Source organism: Bidens hawaiensis, unplaced genomic scaffold (assembly GCF_021521415.1).
Source record: "Bidens hawaiensis isolate Kalapana, Puna unplaced genomic scaffold, B.hawaiensis_p1.1 tig00023156_1, whole genome shotgun sequence".
NCBI lineage: Eukaryota > Viridiplantae > Streptophyta > Magnoliopsida > Asterales > Asteraceae > Bidens > Bidens hawaiensis.
In genome coordinates this window covers 350,136-373,398 of record NW_027493623.1, presented here as the reverse complement: position 1 = coordinate 373,398, position 23,263 = coordinate 350,136, and the positions used below count along the sequence as shown (strand labels likewise).

Sequence of the window (23,263 nt, the reverse complement as noted above, 5' to 3'; positions counted from 1 at the left end):
CATGACTTAAAACCGGAGGCAAATCTTTAATGACAAATCGGAGCTGTAGATGATGGAATTTAAGTCTGATTGTTGCCGAACTGCCTATTGTCGTTTGTTATCCGGCTCCACAAGACCTTTCCGTCCACTACTTAATGATTGATTTGTAACTCCACTGCCCACTGGTAGCCCAAGTTATGTTTTTCTATATGTTGGGGCGCTTTCTGTCTAGTTTATCATTGTCTAGATTGTCCAAGTAGGGGTCGTCTAACCCTTTGTTCAACTCCGTATCAAATTATTTGACTATCCCTCACTCATTGGAAGTACAAGAAGTAATTAGGCCATATAGCCGTATACTCGTACTATATATTGCGTATGCATGGTGAGGTCGTTCTTATTGTTATATTAGTTTATCAACCCTTAATTTTTAGCTCAGTTAAGATTGGAAACTAGCTAATTTGCACATGAAGTTTAAAATATTGACATGTAAGCTTGAAATCTGTGTAGGTATGGTTGCTGGGGAATATGTTACACCTATGGTACATGGTTCGCTGTCGATGCACTAGTAGCTTGCGGTGAGACCCTTAATAACAGTCTCACCCTTCGAAAAGCGTGTGAATTTCTGCTATCCAAACAACTTCCTGATGGTGGATGGGGAGAGAGTTATCTTTCGAGTGCAAATAAGGTAAGAATGGGATGATAGAAACTTGTAGGCCGGGTTTATTTAACAAATAGTTGGTCTAATGTCTTGTATCTCTTGTTTGATATAGGAATATACAAATTTGGATGGAAATCGATCGAATTTAGTTCAGACATCATGGGCTTTAATATCACTTATAAAAGCCGGACAGGTTCGTTATGCTTATTTAATTATAAGGTCAACTCATCACAACTTGGCTACAAATCTAGATTTTTTTGGAGGGAATGTGTAGAAACTCTATTTAATTTACAATATTCTAGACATTTTCAAGTGGTTAACTTGCCTACCAGAAACCTTAAATGGAAGAAAAATTATTGGAAAATCGTTATTGTACATTAAAAATCCCTTATAAACTTAAAATTAGAATATTGGGAAAATCAGTTAAAACAACCAAAACCACAACATATATAATGACGGACTTTAATGAAATTTTATTGTTAATTGAGTAATGTATTAACTTGGGTTTTCTATCAAAATGGGTTCAAGTCAGCACAAGCCGTTTTAACACCTCGAAACCTGGACATGTTATAAACTGGTTTACACACAACAAACATTACGGAAGGCGTTTAATACCATCTCATAATTCGTGACCATTACAAATTCAAAACTTTACAAAAGAAAAAAACTGTGAATTTAATAAAAATACATTTAAAGCAATTCACTATTCGACAATGTCCTCTCTGGTCTTGTCAAATAGCCAGAGATGTATCCACACGGACTAGCTTACGGATAAGTTTAATATAAAATATAAAAGCTTTAAATTTCAATATTTGTAATTCTTCAAAACGCTTCATTATAAATATCGCACTTTTGCATCACCAAACTAAGTTTGTAAATGAACCGAACGAACACAAACAAGAGTTTTTACATGTTTGTTCATCTAACTTCAAATGAACATGGACACACACACAAACACAAACACTTAATCAAACAAATATTCGGTGTTCATGCTCATTTGTTTTGAAAATGAACATGCCCGTGTTCGTTTATGCCTGTTTATTTTAAAATGGAGTATTGGTTTTTAATACTCCCAACTTTAACTTGTTGGTAGATATCACTCCCAACTTTCGATTTGTTATCCAACACTCCCAACTTTTACCCTGTTTGTTTCTATCACTCTCGAACTTAACGAACTCTAACTCCGTTTGTTTTCTTGCTGATGTGGCATTGTTTCAGCTGATGACGTGGCATTTTCTAATGAAATTATAATAAAAAAGTGGGACCCACACCACTACCCAACCCCACTGGCCCTTATAACCTCCACCATGAACCTTTTTTTAATAAAGAACTTACAATAATCTTACCATCATCATCATCATCTAACATCACATCCCACCATAATCACCACCCTCCACCACTGTCTCCCTTTCTTTCCCATTTTTGTTGGTCACAAACTGAAAACAAATTAAAACAAAACTTCATCTTCTTCATGTATTAACCCTAGGAACCATCCCATTTTCCTTTAAATTAATTTCAGATATTCAAATTAACAGTCAAGACTTTAGGGCTTTTATTCGGTAAATGAAAACGACTAGAGTGATGGTATTATTACCTCGACTTGGTTACGAATCGATGATAATGGAGCTTGGCCGGAAGAATCGACGGCAGCGATGGCAAAATGATAGCATAGGTGACCGATTTTGAGTAAGGGAAAAGGACAGCGATGAAGGTTGATTTGAAAACAAGAGGAATTGTCGGATTCTACAGGGTTATGGTAGCGATTGTAATGAATTCGGGTGTATTTGGTTTTGATGGTGGTACTCCGGTGTTGAGTTGTTGACGACAGTGGTTCTGGCTATTAGCTAGTTGATTATGATTGCAGCTAAGTAGTGTGTTCTCTGAAGAGCAATAATGATGATAGAGGTGTGTTCTTGGTTTATATAGAGAATGGGATGTTTGTTTGAAGCTATGGAAATGGAGAAGTAAGATGGGTAGTGGTGGGTAGTAATGGTGGGTTGTGGTGGTGCAACAAAACACCTTTGGCAAAGACAAATCCACGTCACCAAGATCAATGCAATGTCAGCAAGAACAAAGCCACGTCAGCAAGAAAACTAACGGAGTTAGGGTCCGTTAAGTTTGGGAGTGTCAGAAACAAATAGAGTGAAAGTTGGGAGTGACGAGTAACAAATTAAAAGTTGGGAGTGGTATTAACCAACGGATGAAAGTCTGAAGTATTAAAAACAATTACCCCTTTAAAATCAAACCAATAGTTCACGAACATAAATTAGCATAATTGAACATATATGAACATGCTTAAATGAACACATACAAACATAAATGAACACAAACAATCATATAAGAACATAAATGAACATATGTGAACAAACACAAGTGAAACATGAATGAACAAACATATACGAACGTTCACGAATATAAATGAACAAACGGAACCTTTGTTCATATTGGTTCGTTTATTATATAAACGAAATCTCTTCTGAACAGTTCACTAAACGCTCGGTTCAATTATAGGTCTACATCAAACTATACACCTGGCATTTTTTATCAACACGAGATAAAAACCACCCAAGTTATTGCCAGTAATCCTATTACATACCTTTTCCTATCCTCTTATCAAAACGAATCCATTTAAAGAAGGAAATTTGGATTTTAATAATCTCAACCTAAAGCAGTTGGCCGATAATAATCCCAACTTTGAAAAGAACTGTTACTGGTCCCAACTTTCACACCGTTCGTTTTCATTGGACCCCTGTTAAAAAAATTAACGACGTTAAGCTTTTCTCAAATTTCAAATTGATGTTTTAGGGCTTTTGATCGAAATGAGAATACTAATTGATTGTTGCAAATCTTAACTTGAAACGATGCTTCAAACAACTTGATTTTTGTTAATTTTAAAAGTTTAAACACCAGAATTTAACCATCCTATAGTCATTTGGACCACTGCTTGGAGGTAACTTTTACAACAATCGACTCGTATCCTCATTCTGATCAAAAACCCTAAAATATCAGTTTGAAATTTGGAAAAAACTTAGCGTCGTTAAGTTTTTTTTACCGGATGTTCAATGAAAACAAATAGTGTGAAAGTTGGGACTGGTAACAACTATTTTCAAAGTTGGGATTATTATCGACCAACTTCATTAAGTTAGGATTATAATCCAGCTTGCCTTTAAAGAATTGTGAACCTATATCATTCATAAAACTTCTTTCATTTTACAAAGCTCTTTTCAGCTCGAATTATACATGCCAAAAAAAAGTTAGTTTAAATTTCTATCATTTAGGTTACTCAAGTTTGTCCTACACATATATACTATTAACCAAAATGCTTGCCTAACTTATGACTTATGAGAAGTCCATACTATTATGCATGGAGGCAGTGACGAAGCTTAGACTAAATCATAGGGGTGACTGATGGGAATGAGCTATGATAGAAAAGTAATTAATATATATGCATTCTTAAGGGGGCAAAGGGAAAATATTACAAGTGACTGAAGTGTAATACGGGGAAGGGGTAGTATGATGAATGGCTTGTGGGGGTTAGGATTGGGTTTGTTTATATCATTAAGGCTCCCGTGTGATGCATGTAGAGACGGCATAGCCCTGGAATATCTTGTAACTTTCCCTTTACATGTCATTAATACAATCATTCGGTCTATTTTGTTCTTATTATCTTCCCTAGTTCCAATCTATCACAATCAATACATATCAATTCCTATCATTGGTCCGACCTGCTCTTGATCTGCCGAGATCATGGTGAATCAGAATTCTCGATTGGATGCTCATGAACAATATATTCAACAATTACAATCTCATGTTTATGAGACTAAAAGCTACACTAAAAGCATTGGAGGTTGATCGTGGTGAATCTAGCGAATTTCGAAACGTGGTGATGAATTGGATGATACAACAAGAGAAAAAGACTGGTTTGGGGAGGTAATTTCAGTGAGGTACTTCCCTATTCTCATCCCAAATATGTTTCCAATATGGATATGATCCAATATCTGCTTTTGACGGGGATTTGGTTGGTGCTCTTCCGTCTCTAGTAGCTCAACTGGAGGCGCACGCTTCCAGGTCTAAAGAGCTCTTGCATAGCTATGGACATTTGATGTCGACTAATCATACAGATTCACGTTCTTTAGGTTATGATTCTAAACTGCTGAATCCATGTACTCTAGTTTCTTTTGTCAAATATCCGTTAAACCAATTGAAGACTATGGCTATAATCTCAAGATCTAGCTCCGGTATGACTATTAAATCATTACGCAGGGTGGAGGACATTCCATTCTGATCCTAGTGCTTCTAACTGTATTTCCATCTGTTGATTTAGGGTTGCTATCGAAGTCAAATTTATTTAAGGGCATGCCCACCCAATTTGTTAGGGGTGTTCACGGTCTGGTTTTCGTGGTTTTTAGGTCAAACCGTGAACCAAACTGTTTCTAACGGATTTTATTTTTGTAAACCAAAACCAAACCATAGCACTCTTAAACCGAACCGAACTAAACCGTTAGTAACGGTTTGGTTTCACGGTTTAGAGTTGGGTTTATATACAAGAAACCCAAATCAACATATGATATATCTCCGGTAGAGTTGTCAAAATTTCGAAGAATTTAACACGTTTAAACATAAGTTGTCCATATATAAGAAAAACACAAATCTAGCAACATGCCCACAAGGTGTCCAGTAAATTATTTGTATACATTTGGGCTTCACTCATCTTTTACTTAACTGTTACTGTTAAGTATTTAGTAATATATCTAATATACATTTAAAAATTTTAATATAAATATGTGTAGTAATATATTTGAATACATACATATATAAATATATAATTTGAATTTTAAAAAATTTAAATAACTAAATCACACGGCCCGATCCAGTTTTATGCGGTTGGTTTTTGGTTTAAACGTAAACAAAACTGTTCGTTACGGTTTGAAAATTTAAAAACCGACCGACCAATAGCTATAAAAAAAACCAACCGTGAAACCAAACTGGTGACCGGTTTGGGTGGTTTTACGATTTCGAACAGAACCGTGAACACCCCTACAATTTGCTGGTCGATTCGGGGTTCCAATAGGGATGGCAAAAAAGCCCGAGCCCGACGGGTTTAGCCGAAACCCGAAACAAATGGGACGGGTATACCCGAAACCCGATGGGTATGGGCCGGGTAGGAGATTAGGATTTAAAAATTTTCGTGGGTACGGGCCGGGTATGAGATTAGATGATACCTGGCCTGATTACCCGAAAACACATACCCGTTTACCCGAACTATATACCCGAAAAATTCTTCGTATTTCATAGGTTGTGAAGCATACATATAAAAATACATATAAACAGTATAATGATATTATATATGTATTGTCACACATATATATATGCAGTGTATTATATTTAAAGTTGTAATAATTGTTGTATGAATAAAAGGTATAAATTAATTTTAATACTAAAAACAATGTACTTGAAATTCCCAACGGGTATGCCCGATACCCGACGGGTAATTACCCAACAAATACCCGACGGGTAATGAGCCGGTTATGGGACACGATTTTACAATCGGGTATGGGCATGGGATTACCAATACCCGGCCCAAACCCGACCCATTGCCATCCCTAGGTTCCAAGAACTTCTTAATCACTGTAATTTTGTTTTAGTAACCTCCATCGCTGACAAAATAACTTCTGATGGAAACAGTGGTGTTCGATGTTCAAAATCAACGATCGACGTCTGTGTCCCAAAGGAGGGATTGCACCCTACATCTTGAATCTGGATGCCACATATCACAAACCTCCTATAAACATATGTTGGACTTTTTATTGTAGTTTAGGTATCACCTCCTATACCCTCCATTCCCTTTGTGATTGTGTCCCAACTAATAACCCAGGGTTCTGTTGCAATCATGGCACTCTGTAATTTGATTTTGGGTCTACATCTAACTATTACAGTCTCCATCATGAAATATTCTAGACCCCCAAAGATTATGGTCGGTTACATTCCACCTTTTAGAGTAGGTTTTAAGGGAATAGCACACTGTTTGGTTGTTATTTCAATCCTCATCGCCAACCTTCACTGTTATACCTTGATTTTGGTCAATTACCGTGTTATTACGGCCCCGATTATATGAATTTCTTCTTTTTCCCATGGTTCAATTGCATGTTCTTGTACACCACATCCCTTGTCACTCAACATCATGGTCACTTCCCTCCTAAGTTTAAGTTTTGCATTGTTAGCCAAAACCATCAGATCCTTATATCCCTCAAACTTCATATCTTGTCCAAACTCTTCGGCTAGTTTCCTTTCTTGAAGTTACCTTGAGAACAACGTGGACCTCCACTTGGATTTGGAGTTAGTTAACTAATCCGAGTCTTGAGGATAAGACTGTTTTGAATTGGATTTGGAGTTAGTTAAGATATCCGAGTCTTGAGGATAAGACTGTTTTGAATGGAGGAGTAGTGATGGGAATGAGCTATGATGGAAAACTAACGTATACGTATTCTCAAGGAGGCAAAGGAAAAATAATACAAGTGGCTAAAGTGTAATATGGGGTAGTACAAGTATTATATGGATGGTAAGGATTGTGAGGTTAGGATTGAGTTTGTGTATATCGTTAAGGCTCATGTGTGACGCATGGAGAAAGGGCATAGCCCAAGATTATCTTGTAACTTTCCTTTTACATTTCAGTATTACAATCGTTATGTATATTTTGTTCCTATTATCTTCCCTAAATCCATTATATCACAATCAAGCCATATCAATTCCTATCAGTTACTGAAGTTATTGAGAGGTGACCGGGCTCAATATCTAAAAAAGGTTTCGGACAAAATACCAAAAATTTGCCCGACGAAGCGAAAAAACGACCGTAACCGGGAACACCCTACCCTTCTTTAAAGTTACGCCGCTGCGTGAAGGCCTTTCTATCTTACGAGGACTTTTCCATGCCATATTACCCGCCTGAAGACCCTTTAATAATGTTGAAAGAATACTTTAACCACATAGTGACATATAAGTTTTAATACAATTAATATACATTAACAATTTTTAATCAATTACTTGTCTGTTACTACCTAACCATGTCATTAGACTCAAAGTCATAGCGATATCTTTTCTAAAATTTGGTTAATAAATTTTTTATCCGTCAAAAATATGTTGGAAAAGATCACTTGGCTGAAGAAGTGACGTTGATACTTGGTGGAGTGGCATAGACGTGTAGCAGGAGACAAGGTTGTTATTTTTTTATTTACTTTTGAACAGTTCCTAAACTACACCTGTTAAATATACTGAAAACCCCTATTATATTAATAGAATCCTCATACCTAAATACAAAGGGGGTACTTGTATCATTAGGCTAGATCCCTTCAGTTATTGTAACATTTAGTACGATCATGTTGTGATTTTCATTTGTAAGGTTATTGTGCACCTTGATAACAACTGAATGTTAAAGAGATATATAGTTCATATATAAGAATTGAATTTTGGGGTTTATTGTTTTATTCTCTCTTTCGTGTATAGTCGAAACCAAATACAATCGGTTTTATTTATTTTGGCCAGTCTAAAGTTGATCATACACCTATAAAACGTGGAATCCGGCTCCTCATAAATTCACAAATGGAAGACGGGGACTTCCCTCAGCAGGTTTATCAATGATGTTTTTTAGTTATTCCTCAATTTTGTAAACATTTTGCAATTGATCATATGCCTAAATATCATTTTATGATCCGAAAACATCTTATCTTTGAATTACAGGAAATCACAGGAGTTTTTATGAAGAATTGCACCCTCAATTACTCATCATATCGAAACATATTCCCAATATGGGCTCTTGGGGAATACCGCCGCATCGTCAACAATGCATGAAACTCTTTATATTACTTATGTTCTCTTTTTATGGACATTGATCTTGTATTTGACGGGACTTTATGAATAGCACTAGCATACATGTAAAATAATGAGATTAAGAGCAACACTTTAAAAGTATTATGGTTTGAATTTTTGAATAATATCATTAACCCAAAAAAAACTGTAGGGCTCCATTACCGGTGCCTTACTTTAACGTTGGATTTACTCATAAACACAGTTCACAATATCAGAGTTAATAAAAACATTCGCGGAATATTAAAACATTCAAACCATTATATTACATACCCATCCATTCTTGTCTTAACGGGCATTCAAAACATTTAATCATAAAATATTGTCTTTAAAATTACATAACTTTTCTTGAGATGCCAGCTTCTTAAAGATCATGTCATGTGCTCCCCCTTAAGCAAGCTGTCTCAATCTACTCACCTGCGTGCATACTAAAAGTCAGCTACGCTGAATGAGTTTTAGTTAATCACACGACATACAATCTGTTCACATACTTGCGCACATGCCCGAAGGTGTGTACATTATTCATACTTTATTTTACTTGCATAAATATCCATACTATATAAAGAGCCTTCTGCCTTATAACCTCACAGATATTATAAGGGTCTGGTCCCCAACATCACAGATATTATTAGGGTCTGGTCCCTACCATCACAAATATTATAAGGGTCTGGTCCCTATCCTCACAGATATTATTAGGGTCCGGTCCCTATCCTCACATATATTATTAGGGTCTGGTCCCTATCCTCACTGATATTATTAGGGTCTGGTCCCTTTATATTGTGCTACTGTAACATACTTGTCCTTTACATACTTGCCTTAATAACACGTGCAATATCCATACATATATCATTCATACATCATATCATACATATAACACGTGCAATATCCAACATACCATACATATATCATTCATACATCATACATGATTCATACATACATCATTCATACATCGTATATATCATTCATATCTTTAGCTACCACCTGACGGCCCATGCAATATCCGAAGATCGTTCATGCACCGTCAAGCAATCATCATACATAATTCATATAAGGCATACACTTACCACTTAAGGTAAATGTATTAACTATCACATCGAGTATGCACACAGCCCCGAAAACATAACAAAGAAGTGGGACTAGAAACTCACCTAAACGCGATTACGTTCACCGGTTATAGTTAATCCTTTCCTGAGCTGAGCACGACTAACTGTATAATCATACATGTTTTAAATACGGCTCTAGCTCTTCTTATCATTTACTTAATTGATCTCATATATCTAAGCCGGTTTTACTTCATTGGATCATTACCGATTAGTTAATCGTTACTCGATAACCTTTAAAGGTATCTTTTGTATATTATCAAAGTCCAACGGTTATTGTGTAATTATTTCATTCTTTACTAAGTCTAGGGACTGTTCTTATCATTTATCAAACTTCTAATTCGTTACTGGTTCATAACGAATTGGCTTATCTTAGCGAACTGGTTCTTGTAACGAATTGAACCCTTTAACGAACTGGTTTATAAACGAATCAGTTCATATGACGAATAAGTCCAAGTAACGAATTGGACCTTCCAATTTGTTATCTCCTTTAATGAATGATCACATCTAGTTCTTCCTCTTATCCTTAACGAATCGCTTGACGAATTGCGTTTAATTCGTTAACTTCACCGCTAACGAATTACCTCTAATTCGTCAACTTCCCGTTAACGAATAGGGTTAGGTCAAAGAATGTCAGAACATTCTCTGACATCTCTTAACCTCGTATTGCCTTTTCCGGCGCCGCCTTTCCGGCGTTGTCGCCGGAAAACCGCGGATTCGCCGGAAAAACGAGTTTTGACTCGTTTTTCGCAGTTTTTCATCCCGTTCGATCCAGATATGAGCTAGGGTGATCCCTAAGCTCATCTTAGGTTCGGTTTATACCCGATTCCACCGGATCTCAAGACTTAAACGGTTTAACGGTATCGGCTCGTCGTTTCGTGACCATATCTAACGGGTTTAAGCTCATACAATATCATACTATCATTACCTTGGATCAGGATCGGTTTCTATCTTGGATCGGCTAGAGAAAGGAGAGAAATTAGAGAGAGAGCTTAAGTGTGTGTTTTGGTGGTGTATGGAATAGGTGTGAAATGAAATTAAATGGGTGATTAAAGGTTTATATATTTATGGATCATGGGCTTAACCCCATGGTCTTTCCTTCTTTTCTTCATAACCCAAGTCCATAACCTATATCCATTTACCCAACACTAGCCCGACTCATAATAACTCGTATTATCATTTATTAACCGAAACTAGAAAACGGGATGTTACAAAAACCCAATATATAGGGTAAATATTACAACTAATGGGCCAAGAATAAAGGACTGAGATGAATACAAATAAATAAAATCTACACAAATATATTCTTATAATCTTCCCTGTTTGAGTGGTAATAGTACAAACATTCAAACTAGATATGAAGCCCTGGAACAAATGTTAAGGGAGCATGTTAGTGAAGATACTTGCATATCTTCACGAACACAATGGATGTGCATCTCGGCATGCTAGATCCACCAATCTTCAAATGTTTTCTTTGAAGGTACACTTCATACATGTTATCGTACATAGTAAATGATGGTAGCTTTGAGAATGGAAATAAAAGGCTCAAGGAGTAGATTTCGTGATCAATTAGCTTTAGCGATCTTATTTTAAAAAACAATAAAACACAACCATAATAGTATTAATCAGAACATAAGAAGCTTAGCCTCGACGGTCCAAAAGAAAGGCACCATCACTTGGTTTAATCATACTTTTTGACACTCGACATATGATGAAACGTTTTGGAACTATTGAAACTCGATCAATATAATGTGAGGTGAGGAGTGGAATCAATGAGAAATTAGGAAATGATATCCTCTATTATTAAGAAAATTTTAGTCAAGCATGGCCTACCAACATGTGCCACTCAGGCCATTATCTATGTTCACATAGATTATTGTACCACATGACAGTTTCTTTTAGCACAAGTGTACCTTTATTCGAGCACTAGCGTGACTTCCAATAATCGTGTCGACCCAACCATGTCATAACGAGGCAAAATCATAAAAACTCAACCATGCAAATGCAAAGGCACAGTCATCCATATTTTATAATTGTGTCGACAAAGTCAAGCTCTTGGTCGGCGCAATTGTGCTTTTTTAAAAATCATGTTGTTCAAACCATGTTCCTATGTCATCACAGTCGTGCTAATCTGTTTGGTCAATGTTTTGATGACGCACAACTCGTGTTTCGTTCCAGTATCTTGGAGTAGCATGATTGATCGATGTCGAAAGGTTAATCAAAAATATTTATAAAATACATTTACCAGTAAGGGCAAGTAAGGTGTCGAATCTATAGAGAATTAGTTGAAAGTGATAACAAGAGAAATTGTTTACTAATTATTCAACTAAGGGTATACAAACGATTTCAACCATTTTAAAGATTTGATTATGAGAATACTTTGATCAAAATCTTCAATATAACTTTTGAAATCAATGAGTGAACTAGTGACCAAACTTTAGGTTCAAGTTACGCATGAACTGACTAATTATAACTTTTACCAATTGGAAAATCACATGGATGTGATTTTGTTCATTAGAACTAATATATAATTACCAAACGTTGTAATTTGGATATGATGATTTGCATAAGTTAACCCAATGAATTGACACAACTCAACAAGGTTTACCTAATTACTAGCACGTTTGTATAAAACCTAACAACTATCAATTCATTGTTGATAAATGGTTCAATGATAAAAAGAACTTAATCCTATATGTTGATGACCTCAAACAAAATAACTGATATAATTATAAACCCCAGACAAAAAGTTGATTAATCAATTAAAAATAGCATAAATTCAATTAACTAGAAGACTAATCAAAACATAATACAAATGCATGTATAAATCACAAAATAATCAGTTCTTAGCACAAACCCCACACCCGAGTGGGTCACGGATGGTTTGGCCTTTCTTTTGCATCAACATTACCTCTATTGTTAGTTGGAATCTTGAAAGCATGGAAGAATTGATTATTGGGAAGTGTAAAAATGATGAAGAATTGATCCAAAATTGTCCCAGATGACTGACGTATCAAGAGCATACAACTTAATGTGAAAATAGACCTTACTCTTGAAAATCATGAATATCCAATTTTGCGCGTCCAGAAGGTCGTAAGCTATGGCACGATCGTAGCTTACGTTGGTTAGCCCTACCTTACGACCATCACAGACTGCCTTATGGCCTTCCCTTATGCCCAATCAGGGCCTTAAGCTACCAGCCATTAGTCATACGTCCCATTTTTCATTTTATTGATGCTCTTGATTTGTTCAAATCCTCCGGTTGCTTTCCTTTTTCTATTTGATTATTCAACATCTTGAACACTCCAAATTAGCTCATTTAAGCTCCAAACACCTATACACATAAAATCAATCAAAGTAATCATGTTCGATATAAATAAACAACTAAAATACACGATATCAAACACTGGAAACATATTCTTTTAACCACTTATCACATCACCACACTTAGCCTTTTTCATCCCAAAAAAGAATTGCAATGTAAGAATAATCAGATATTGGCTTTCAAAACATTTAGGTTACTTGATTAATAACAGATTAACACAAAAGTTGCGAATGCCGGTATTTTTGTCCAATTAAACCCAGTCACTGATTTATCAAGCTCAAATTGCAGTAGAATTTAAGCTTTGACTAGATCATTAAATATATGTGTCTCTCACTTAAAGAATCACAGCTCCCCCAACCCCATCTCACGCATGTCTTAGCTAGGATAAAAGCAGACTGGCTCAACCTATCACCGTAAGAAAATAACTCTTGAATGATATGAACCAATTGAACTTTGCTGGTTTTAGGATGAATGAATGGTCATATGCAGGTGTCACACCCTGTCATGGGGGCCTGGTAGTATCATGGACAAATTGCTACCAAATGTAAGCAGCGGAATATTATTGATGAAAATAATCAACGTTTGCATTATGTACATAATACAAGGTGTAACTATACAACTATCTAATCTCTGACACTGCTTCGATCTCGTGTTAGGTTATGCTAATCTTCTTGGCATCTAATCTCCATTGTTCATATTCGACATACGCCTCTATCCTTATGCATACGCATTACAGTGCTAATCCAAATTTCTATCCACAAGGTACCTGAATACATGCTAAAATGTATCAACTAAAAGGTTGGTGAGTTCGTGAGTTTAGCTCACATACACATAATACAGTTTAGTTATAAAAGCGTAAAAGTTTGCGTGTATGTAAGTATAAATCATGGTGCACATTAATCAAGTCCCATTCAATCCTACATCTGATCATAAGTCCCCCTATACATACAAACGAGCGTCACCCGCCCCCGATTATTAACCTGCCAATCAATAATCAAATGTTTAGGTCATATGCTACAACGATCCGTTTAACCCAACTTTAGATCAATGTGTATGGGGATCTCCCAAATAGTACTACCCATACGAGCCTTAGGTTCACACCCTGAGTTAATTATTATGTAATTTAAAGTGGCATAAAATCATGGTAGAAAACAGTTCTTGATAATCATCACACCATAAGTAAAATAGTTAAAAATATGTATCCAACCCAAAACGTTTAACTAAAAAGGGCAGCACGAAACTCACGTGAGTCCGTATGCAATATTTGTAAATGAAAGACAATTTATGAGCTTGTAACTACGCTAAGAACCACCAAGTACGCCTTGTATATATATTAATAAATAGTAAGCTATGGACAACAACATAAAATGTATGCGTATTGTGTACTAGTTAATTCTAAGTGCTAGCCAGTTTGTTGGGTGCCTGGTGAATAAAGTTTCCTTTATTGAAAGTTTACACTTAAATAATTTTATAATATTGGTGTTGTGTGTTTAGGTATTATAGTTCAACTTTTGAGAGTTTTAGTTAGCTCAATTCAGTTGTTGGGTTTCGATAAAGTTTTCATTTTCGGAAAGTTCTGGCCTTCGGTTGGCTTTTGAGTTACCATATGACCATCAAAGCTATAAAATTAATTTAATATTTCAAACAAAAATACCACATATCTTCTCCAAAGATACATTTGAAAATGAATCATAGAGACAACCTGAACCAACCATTCTTTTGTTTCGGGCAATACCATACTCCGCAAAACCTACAAACTAATTCCCCGAACAGCCGGAACTAACTGAATCTAAATTATCCATGGCTCGGTTTCGGGCAACACCCAACTCTGCAAAACCAACGAACCAACTTCCAGAACACCGGAAACCAACCGAACCTAAGCTACTCATTTCCTTTCCCCGGCCCGAACTTAAGCATGTATGCCAACTTGCTCAACCCCCAAAACCCCACGCCGGTGTTACGGTCTAGCCAGCCGGAGCCGGTGTAACATTCATTAATTTTCAAACCCAAAAACCCGACCCATTTTAAAATTCAGATTGTTGTTTATTAACAAAGTTGAATATTTATTGAGTACTTATGCATGTTATGTTTTGGGAATGTTATGTAATTATTTACAAGTTGAATTTCATGTATTTTGAACCATTAATAAGTTTAAAACAAAGTTTAGGGACGTGCCGTGTAGCGCGACAGAGTCAGAAATCTCAACGGATACATTGTATCGCGCTACACGACGGAGCCACCCCCCGGTTCATCACGATACGCGACCAAAGTCGTCGTTAGGAATTTTTGTTTGAAAACGAGCATTCAATCCAAGTCATGGACAATTTAATTAGTTTTCTATTTTGATTGCCTTTGTTATGAATCCATAACATCCATTGATCATATCTTTTTTATTACAATTACAAAGTGATGATTACATTCAAAACTTTTAAAAACTTTTAATCCAATTTAATTCCTTGACCAACTCAATCAAGTTGTAACATCTTTGGCTCAGTTTTCCTATAGTTTGAACTCATTATGTGTCTCTTACCTTTCTACATCAAAATTTACTAAATTTCCTGGTTCTTGAGCTCTCTTTGGTGTTTAGCATAAGTTTGACTTCAAAAAGACAACCCGACCCAAGTTCTAAGTTTTATCTATGTCTTGTGTTCTTTACTCGGGTTAGTCTGTTAATTTTTTATGAAAGTTTAATTTGTTTAGGGCGTTATGACTTTTTAAAATATCCGTCAACGACTTTCGACAAACCGAAAACGAACTCAACTCGCTTATGTTTATTTAGGATAAAGTTTGGTTTTTTTTTTCTACATATAACTTTAAAATCATAAACCACTAAAGTTTTAACCAAAGAATAACATTCTAATTATGATGGAAACGAACCCTACATAAAAACCGGGTTCAAGTCCGACTAAAAACGAACCACTCTCTTAAACCGTTTTCTTACTTTTTAGGCCCGTTTGACTTTCTTGAACAAATACCGCAACCCAATTCTTAAATAAAATTTACCACTCGGTTGACGAGAATGGTGGTATCACTATATTCTCGAAAGGTAAATCGACAAACGTGTCACACGCACACACCCCCCAATATACGTAAAACTTATAAAAAGTTCACCAACATGTGTTGTTGACAAAAATATATTATTTTAAATGTATTGCAGGTTGAATTCAATGATGTGCTACGGACAAAGATCATTAGTCGACCTTAGGATATTTAAATAAAGAATAAAATGTTGTTTTATTAGGATGTAATGATATTTGTCTTATTATCATTAGTCGACCTTGTACCGTCAAGTGATAGTTAAAGGCATGATTGATGTATATATATGATAAGTGAAAGATGTATGTATGTTATGATGATAGTACATGAACGATCTTCGGATATTGCATGTGCTGCCGGGAGATAGTCAACGATATGATTATATATATATATATAATATGTAAATGAGGTATGTATGTTATGATGATGGTCCATGAACGATCTTTGGATATTGTATGTAATATTAAGAAAGGTATGTAAAGACAGGTATGATACAATGTACTAAATATAAGGAACCGACCCTAATAATGTCGGCGAATGTAGGGAACCGACCCTAATAATGTCGACGAATGCAGAGAACTGACCCTAATAATGTCGGCGAATGCAGGGATCCGACCCTAATAATATCGGCGAAGTTTATAGGGCAAAATGCTCTTTAAACGTATATGTATGAATGAAAGTATTTATGTAAGTATGAAAGAAAGAATGAAAGTATATGTGTATGTAAGTATGTAAGTAAATATGGAGGTATGTACCTTCGGGTGCATATGTAATATGTGATTGTATTGTATGTCATCGGATTTACTAGAACTCAATCAGCGTAGTTGACTTTAATATGCACGCTGGTGAGTAGATTGAGGCAGCTCGCTTGAGGGGATACACATGGCATGGGGTTGAAGGCACTGGTATCTCCGTGAAATGTTATGTTATTTAAAAGACATGTTTTATGTTTAAACGATTTAAATGTTAGTTAAGACAAGAAATGATGGTTATGTAATATAATGGTTGAAGGTTTTATATTCCGCGTAAAGTTTTAAATAACTCTGATATTTAGAACTGTGTTTATGAGTAAATCCAACGTTAAAGTAGGGCTACCGGGTTCGGGGTCTTACAACTTGCAACACCTTCCGATGCTCATAACTTCCACCTCGCTAACGAAGACGAGGTTAATTTAGGGAACGACGACATACAAGAGTTGCGTCGACCCTCTGGGAGAGGAAGAAAAGAATAGAAAAAATGTGGAGGGATCGTCTTCGATACGAACCGATGTGGGAGCTCACGAATATTTGGACCGACTAAATGATATGCTTGGTCATTTCGAAACCCAAAACGTGAAACATTTTGCTAACTTCTATGCTAGCACCAAAGCCAACGATAAGTTTACCAGTGTATATGAATTCCGGCCAACGGAACGAAACCACGATTACCTCATCTCAAAGGGGCTTATCGAAGAGGCTGCATTATTGGAAGAACGACGATTACAAAAATACGTGAAGTTTACAACATATGAAAGTAGTTTTGGTTTTATGGTTTTTTTCTTTTATATTTTTTTTATTTCGGTATTTCTTTTTTAATTTAATTAATTTAATGATTTTTTTATTATTTAATTATAAAAAGAAAATAAAAAGAATGACGTGGCGATGTGATGGAGCTACAACACCACTACACCCTTAAAATAAAAATTGTTCTCCTCCTAACGTGACGCTATGTATCAAAAGTCCCTCTCATTTTGTAGACCTCCACCACACATAGTCTAACACTACACAAGTTAATTAGTTAATTGGTTATAAAATAGGAGAGCGTTTACTGTACATTAATCCCTTATTTCGTACAAACCGTACGCGACAAATTCAAGCGTCCGATCAAAAATTTAAAACACGCGCCTGTATTCTTCTATAAGGGTAAGATCGTCAAATAGTCTCCATTACTCTACCTAAAATCACTGGCAATAATCAACCTCTAATCAACTGATCCCGGCGACGATTTAACATACTCAGAAAACTACTGTAAATCAACTGAACTATACTACATTCAAGCATAACGAATATGGATAAAAAAAAAGAACCCTAACTCATCTGATTCGAGCAAGGAACGAATATCAAAGCAAAAACAAGATAAACCTCGGATTACTGATAAATTAGGTGTTTGTTTATTATTCCTGTAATCGTTTTAGGTTTTAGAGAGGTTTTAACCGTTGTTTTCGTAAGCGTTTGACAAAAATCTGTAGATGAAATCGTTTTAGGTTTTAATTGTTATTATGATTTGGCGTTTAATAAGAGTTTTGGGATGATTTGTTTTTTTATTATTGGTTATTTCATTGTCAATTAATCTGTGATTTTAAGCGTTTGATAAGCGTTTGGGATGATTGCAACATATGAATCTGGCCAACCAATGTGAATGTAATGTTAAACGTTTAGTAAGCGTGTTTGTGATGACTGGGCAACTGGATCTGTCCAATTCACCTGAATCTAGTCATATGCGTTTGATAAGCATTTTGGGATGATTGTAACATCTGAATCTGACCAATTAATGTTAAGCGTTTAGTAAGCGTGTTTGTCAATAATCTGTGATTTAGGTTTAAATTGTTAGTATGATTTGGCGATTGTGATAACTATAACAATTGAATCTGTCCAATTAACCTGAATCTGTCTTATGTGTTTCGTAAGCATTTTGGGATGCTTGAAACATATGAATCTGTCCAATTAATGTGAATGTAATGTTAAGCGTTTAGTATGTGTGTTTGTGATGACTGGGCAGCTCGATCTGTCCAATTAACCTGAATCTAGTCTTATGCGTTTGATAAGCGTTTTGGGATGATTGTAACATCCGAATCTGACAAATTAACGTTAAGCGTTTAGTAAGCGTGTTTGTGATGACTGAACAACTGGTTCTGTCCAGTTAACATGTATCTAGTCTTAGGCGTTTGATAAGCGTTTTGGGATGATTGTAACATCTGAAACTATGCAATTATTCTGAGATTTATGTGTGATTAAGTTAAGCGAAAGGTTAAAACAAAACAAGTTGATGCCGGAGTGAAAAAGATTAAAACAAAACATGTTGAAGCAAACTCTGTTTCGGACTTTGAAGTTTCAATAAATAAGTTTTTAACAAAGAAGAGGAAAGAGGTAGAAGGCTTTAGTTTTGACTCGGACTTTCAAAAACCAAGGAAGAAGGTTGTTAAAGAAAAGAAGTCAGCTGGGAGGATACAAAGGAAACCTTTTATTGAATTTATAGACATAAAGTTACGAGTTAGATGTGCACCATTTAACATTGTGGATGCAGTGAGTGCAATGAACTCTAACCAAAAAGTTTGTTTGGAAAAAATGGGATTTGGGTCAATATTAAGACTACAAGTAAATCAAACTCCATCAATGTTAGGGCATTGGTTGCTGATTAACTATGATCAGCGGTTTAATATATTGAACATCGGCAGCCATGTTATTAAGATAATAGCAACAAAAGTTCATGAAGTGTTGGGGATACCAATGGGTAAAATACTAGTTTTAGACAGAAGTAGACCAATATTGGGGGATGATGCAACTACAGATCTGTTCAAGAAACAATTCCCGACTATAAGAATAAGTATAAAGCATGTGAGAGAGAAGTTGACGGGAGATCAATGAGTTGGTGACTTGTTTAAGATTAATTTTCTTGTGTTGTTCAACACATGTATAGGATTTATAACAAAATCAACAACAATCAACCAACGATTCATCACCGCAATCGATGAAGTCATAGATATTCTAAATATGGACTAGTGTAGCTATGTAATTCAAAACCTGAAGATGACAAAGGAAGAATGGAAAGATGTCAATGAACAATACCACGGTCCAATCACCTTTCTTGCGATGCTTTACACACATGAGTACCAGAAGAGATAAGAGATATGGTCCATTTGGGGCTCCGGTCACAACACCTGCAGTCAACTACATAACAACAACAACTCTTGCAAAGATGGAGAGATACTTGTATAATAATGGACCTCCTTTAGTGATGATTCTGAAAACGAGGATTACGCTCCTGCGTATGAGAATGTTGAAACGGTTGGTGTGGAAGCTGATGTTGAAACTGCAAACAAAGGATTGATTGAGCCTACAACCGATACTACTGATGTTGGAACTACTGCTGGTAAATATGATGTTGCAGCTGCTGGTGAGATTGCATCTACTGGTGACAAGATAATTTCCAAGACTGCTGCTGATAATACAGTTGATATTGCTTCTGCTGATAAACTTGCAGATATAGTTGGTGAGGCAGCTGCTGGTGACAAAGTGATGCATTAGCCTGATGTAGATGGTGACAACCAAAAACATGGTAACAAAACTTGTTATTTTCATCTAAAAACTCTCTAATGTGTATTTCTTCTAATGATACATTTATAACACAGCATCTGTCGGGGACAGATGGGGGAAGTGAAACAGAAACAGATAATGTCGGTCACAATGCCGAAGGCGAATTTGATGATGATGATGATGATGATGATGATGATGATACGTATTCACATTTGAGTTTGAAAATGCCAATGGGAACACACACGCAAGAGCTGGTCGACTTTTATATAACCTCACTTCAGCTGTCTGGAATATCTACTTACATACCACCAAAAGAAACAAAGGAAGAAAAGGTGAGACATCCATCAAATCAGAATATCTTAAATTAATTAATAACTATATTTTCATTTACAGTCTTGGAATAATGCAATAGATAAAAAGTTGAAGAAATTTGAAATACTTTGCCCAGTAATCAATGAATTGGTCCATGAAGGAAAGGACAAACATCTATCAAATTGCAAGATCTTTGCCAGGTGTTGTGATTGGGAAGACAGATTCAATCCTAATGTGGTTCCCAAAACACAAGAAAGCGAAACCGTGAAAAAAAACTCACTCCTTAATTTAGGTGAGAAAACAATATAATTTTCTTTCAATTTTCAACCATATGCACTTCATTCAATATATATATATATATATATATATATATATATATATATATATATATATTTGAAAGTTCCCACTTCTTATACAACTGCCGCGATTGATTCAGTTCATTCAGATGTTGTAGTTGGTTATGCAGTAGTTGGTTCAGATACTGTAGTTAGTGAAGAAGGTAGTGGTACTATTCTATATTCTTATATAATAAACGCTCAACAAACTCTGATATTTAAATTTTTAATCCCATATATTCCTGAAGTTTATAATCTATCTGAAGAAAATAAAAAATCTGGGAAACTGTTGGTGATGCAGGGGTTAGTGATGCAGTGGTTACTAATGCAGGGGTTGGTGATGCAGGAGTTGGTGATGAAGTGGTAAATACAGGGGTTAAGGGGGCTCAAGAAGGTATATAAATTATATAACTTATTTTATACAACTTAAAAGCTCAAAAAACGCTCAGATTATTATTTAAAAGTTTATATGACAGACGCAGCTGTCATTGGTAATGAATCTGAAGTAAACAATGATGAAGTTATTATAGTAACAGAACTAGAAGGGAATAATAAACTTGATTTAGTTGTTACTACAGTACTTGCATGGGATAAGGAAAGTATTAATATGGTTAAATTTATCTTCATACAACTTGAACGCTCATCAAACGCTCGTGTTAATATGTTTATATTTTATATGAAAGATACACAAGTTGGATCGAAAGAGGACAAGATGGAACACACTGTTACAAATAGTCTAGTGTGTACTGAAATCCCAAAAGAAGCTGAAGGTATCAAATTTTTGTTAACATATTCATACATAAAACGCTTATTAAACACCCACACTTATTGCTTCACAGCTATCTCACTTGGAGCCGGTATGGTGCATGTTCATACAAATGCTCAGGAGTCTAGTGAACAAAAAGGATGTGAAACCAGAGATGATGTTAATCTCATAAACACTGATGAAACACTAGAAGATATCATAGGTAAGACACAGAAAAAAAATGCATTGGTTTATAAAAATAAATTTAGAAAACTGCTATAGTGAGTTGTCCTTATTGTTTTTCAATTAGTAAAGTAGAAGAGAAAAACCAAGAATCAAAGTTGACACTAGCTTTTCACCAAGTGAAAATTTCATAACACCGACATCAAATTCAAAGATGATGCCCAGAATTACATCTCCGGATCATTATTACAAGAAAATGAAGACAAAGAGTTGGTGAAAGAAGAAAGAAAGAGAAAGTTAGCTCCTGCGTTGAAATCACCATATCTTTTAAGAGAGGTTGACATAGGCAAAAATGTCATTTTTGAAGAAAAAATAATTTCAGAGTATATATTTTTTTTGCCTTAAAGACATATGGGAAGAGGTTTTCAACTCTACTTACACAGATTAATTTAAGGTGATTTTTGAGAGTTTTTTTCCGGTTTGTATTTAACAACAAATGCAATGGATGCATTCTGTGAACTGATGAATTATGAAGAAAATAAAATATCTACAAACTCACCATTCAGGCTCTCGGTACAAGCACACTGCTGGTATGCTTTAATCTACCTATTATCTTTAAACGCTTATTAAACGCTTGAACATATATTATGTATCTACGCTTATCAAAACACTTATTTGAATTCTTATGAAGACAAGTAACCATTATGATGAGGCATTTGGTCACACATACGAACAAAGACTCGAAGTGTTTATGGACGACATTGACACACAGATGATGAGGAGTGAGGTCAAAACAATGAAGGAAGTTGCTATATTCCTTGTGCCAATTCTACAAAAGGATCACTTCTAAGTGGTTGCTTTCAACCTTCAAACATGAGTGATAGATTTTCTTGACAACAGTGCACATCAGGAAGTACCGGCTGATAAAAAGTTTAAAAGGCCAGAGGACAAACAAAAAGCAATCAGAAGACTTTTTGAAGAAAGATACAACAAGAATCCTCAAATCCTGGTAAACTCTCAACAATATGTATTATAAATTTGTGAAATACTTAAGTGCTTTTAATTTGTTTTTAGAAATTTGTCTTTTACATGTATCTTAAGAAAATCAATCACCCAATTACTGATCAAATCCGAAAGGCTCCAATCACAAGATTAAGGATGGCATGGAGAACAACCGAAAATGTGGTAGACTGTGGGGTTTTTGCTATGAGACACATGGAGAAGTATGTAGGTTCCCAGCCGGATCTACACGGAATATCTCGTTCTACGTAGGTGCGGAATCCCTACGTAAGACGATACGAGCGTAGAAGACGATACACGTTAAACACAAGCAAACACACGTTACAATAAACAAAGAACACGTTGTATTGCAACTGATAACACGTGATATATCAATCACCGATTACACGAATTGAACAACTCTCACCAAACCTAGCCG

The 23,263-nt window shown here is 35.5% G+C and overlaps 1 protein-coding gene across 1 annotated transcript; it reads left to right on the top strand.

Moving 5' to 3' along the window:
* Positions 1–486: 486 nt before the first annotated feature.
* LOC143566976 (lupeol synthase-like) lies at positions 487–8,551 on the top strand (the record flags this gene model as incomplete). Its single annotated transcript, XM_077053514.1, has 4 exons — positions 487–664; positions 750–830; positions 8,177–8,260; positions 8,372–8,551. Coding segments are annotated over 4 exons (454 nt in total), but the record flags the coding sequence as incomplete, so codon positions are not given.
* Positions 8,552–23,263: the final 14,712 nt, after the last annotated feature.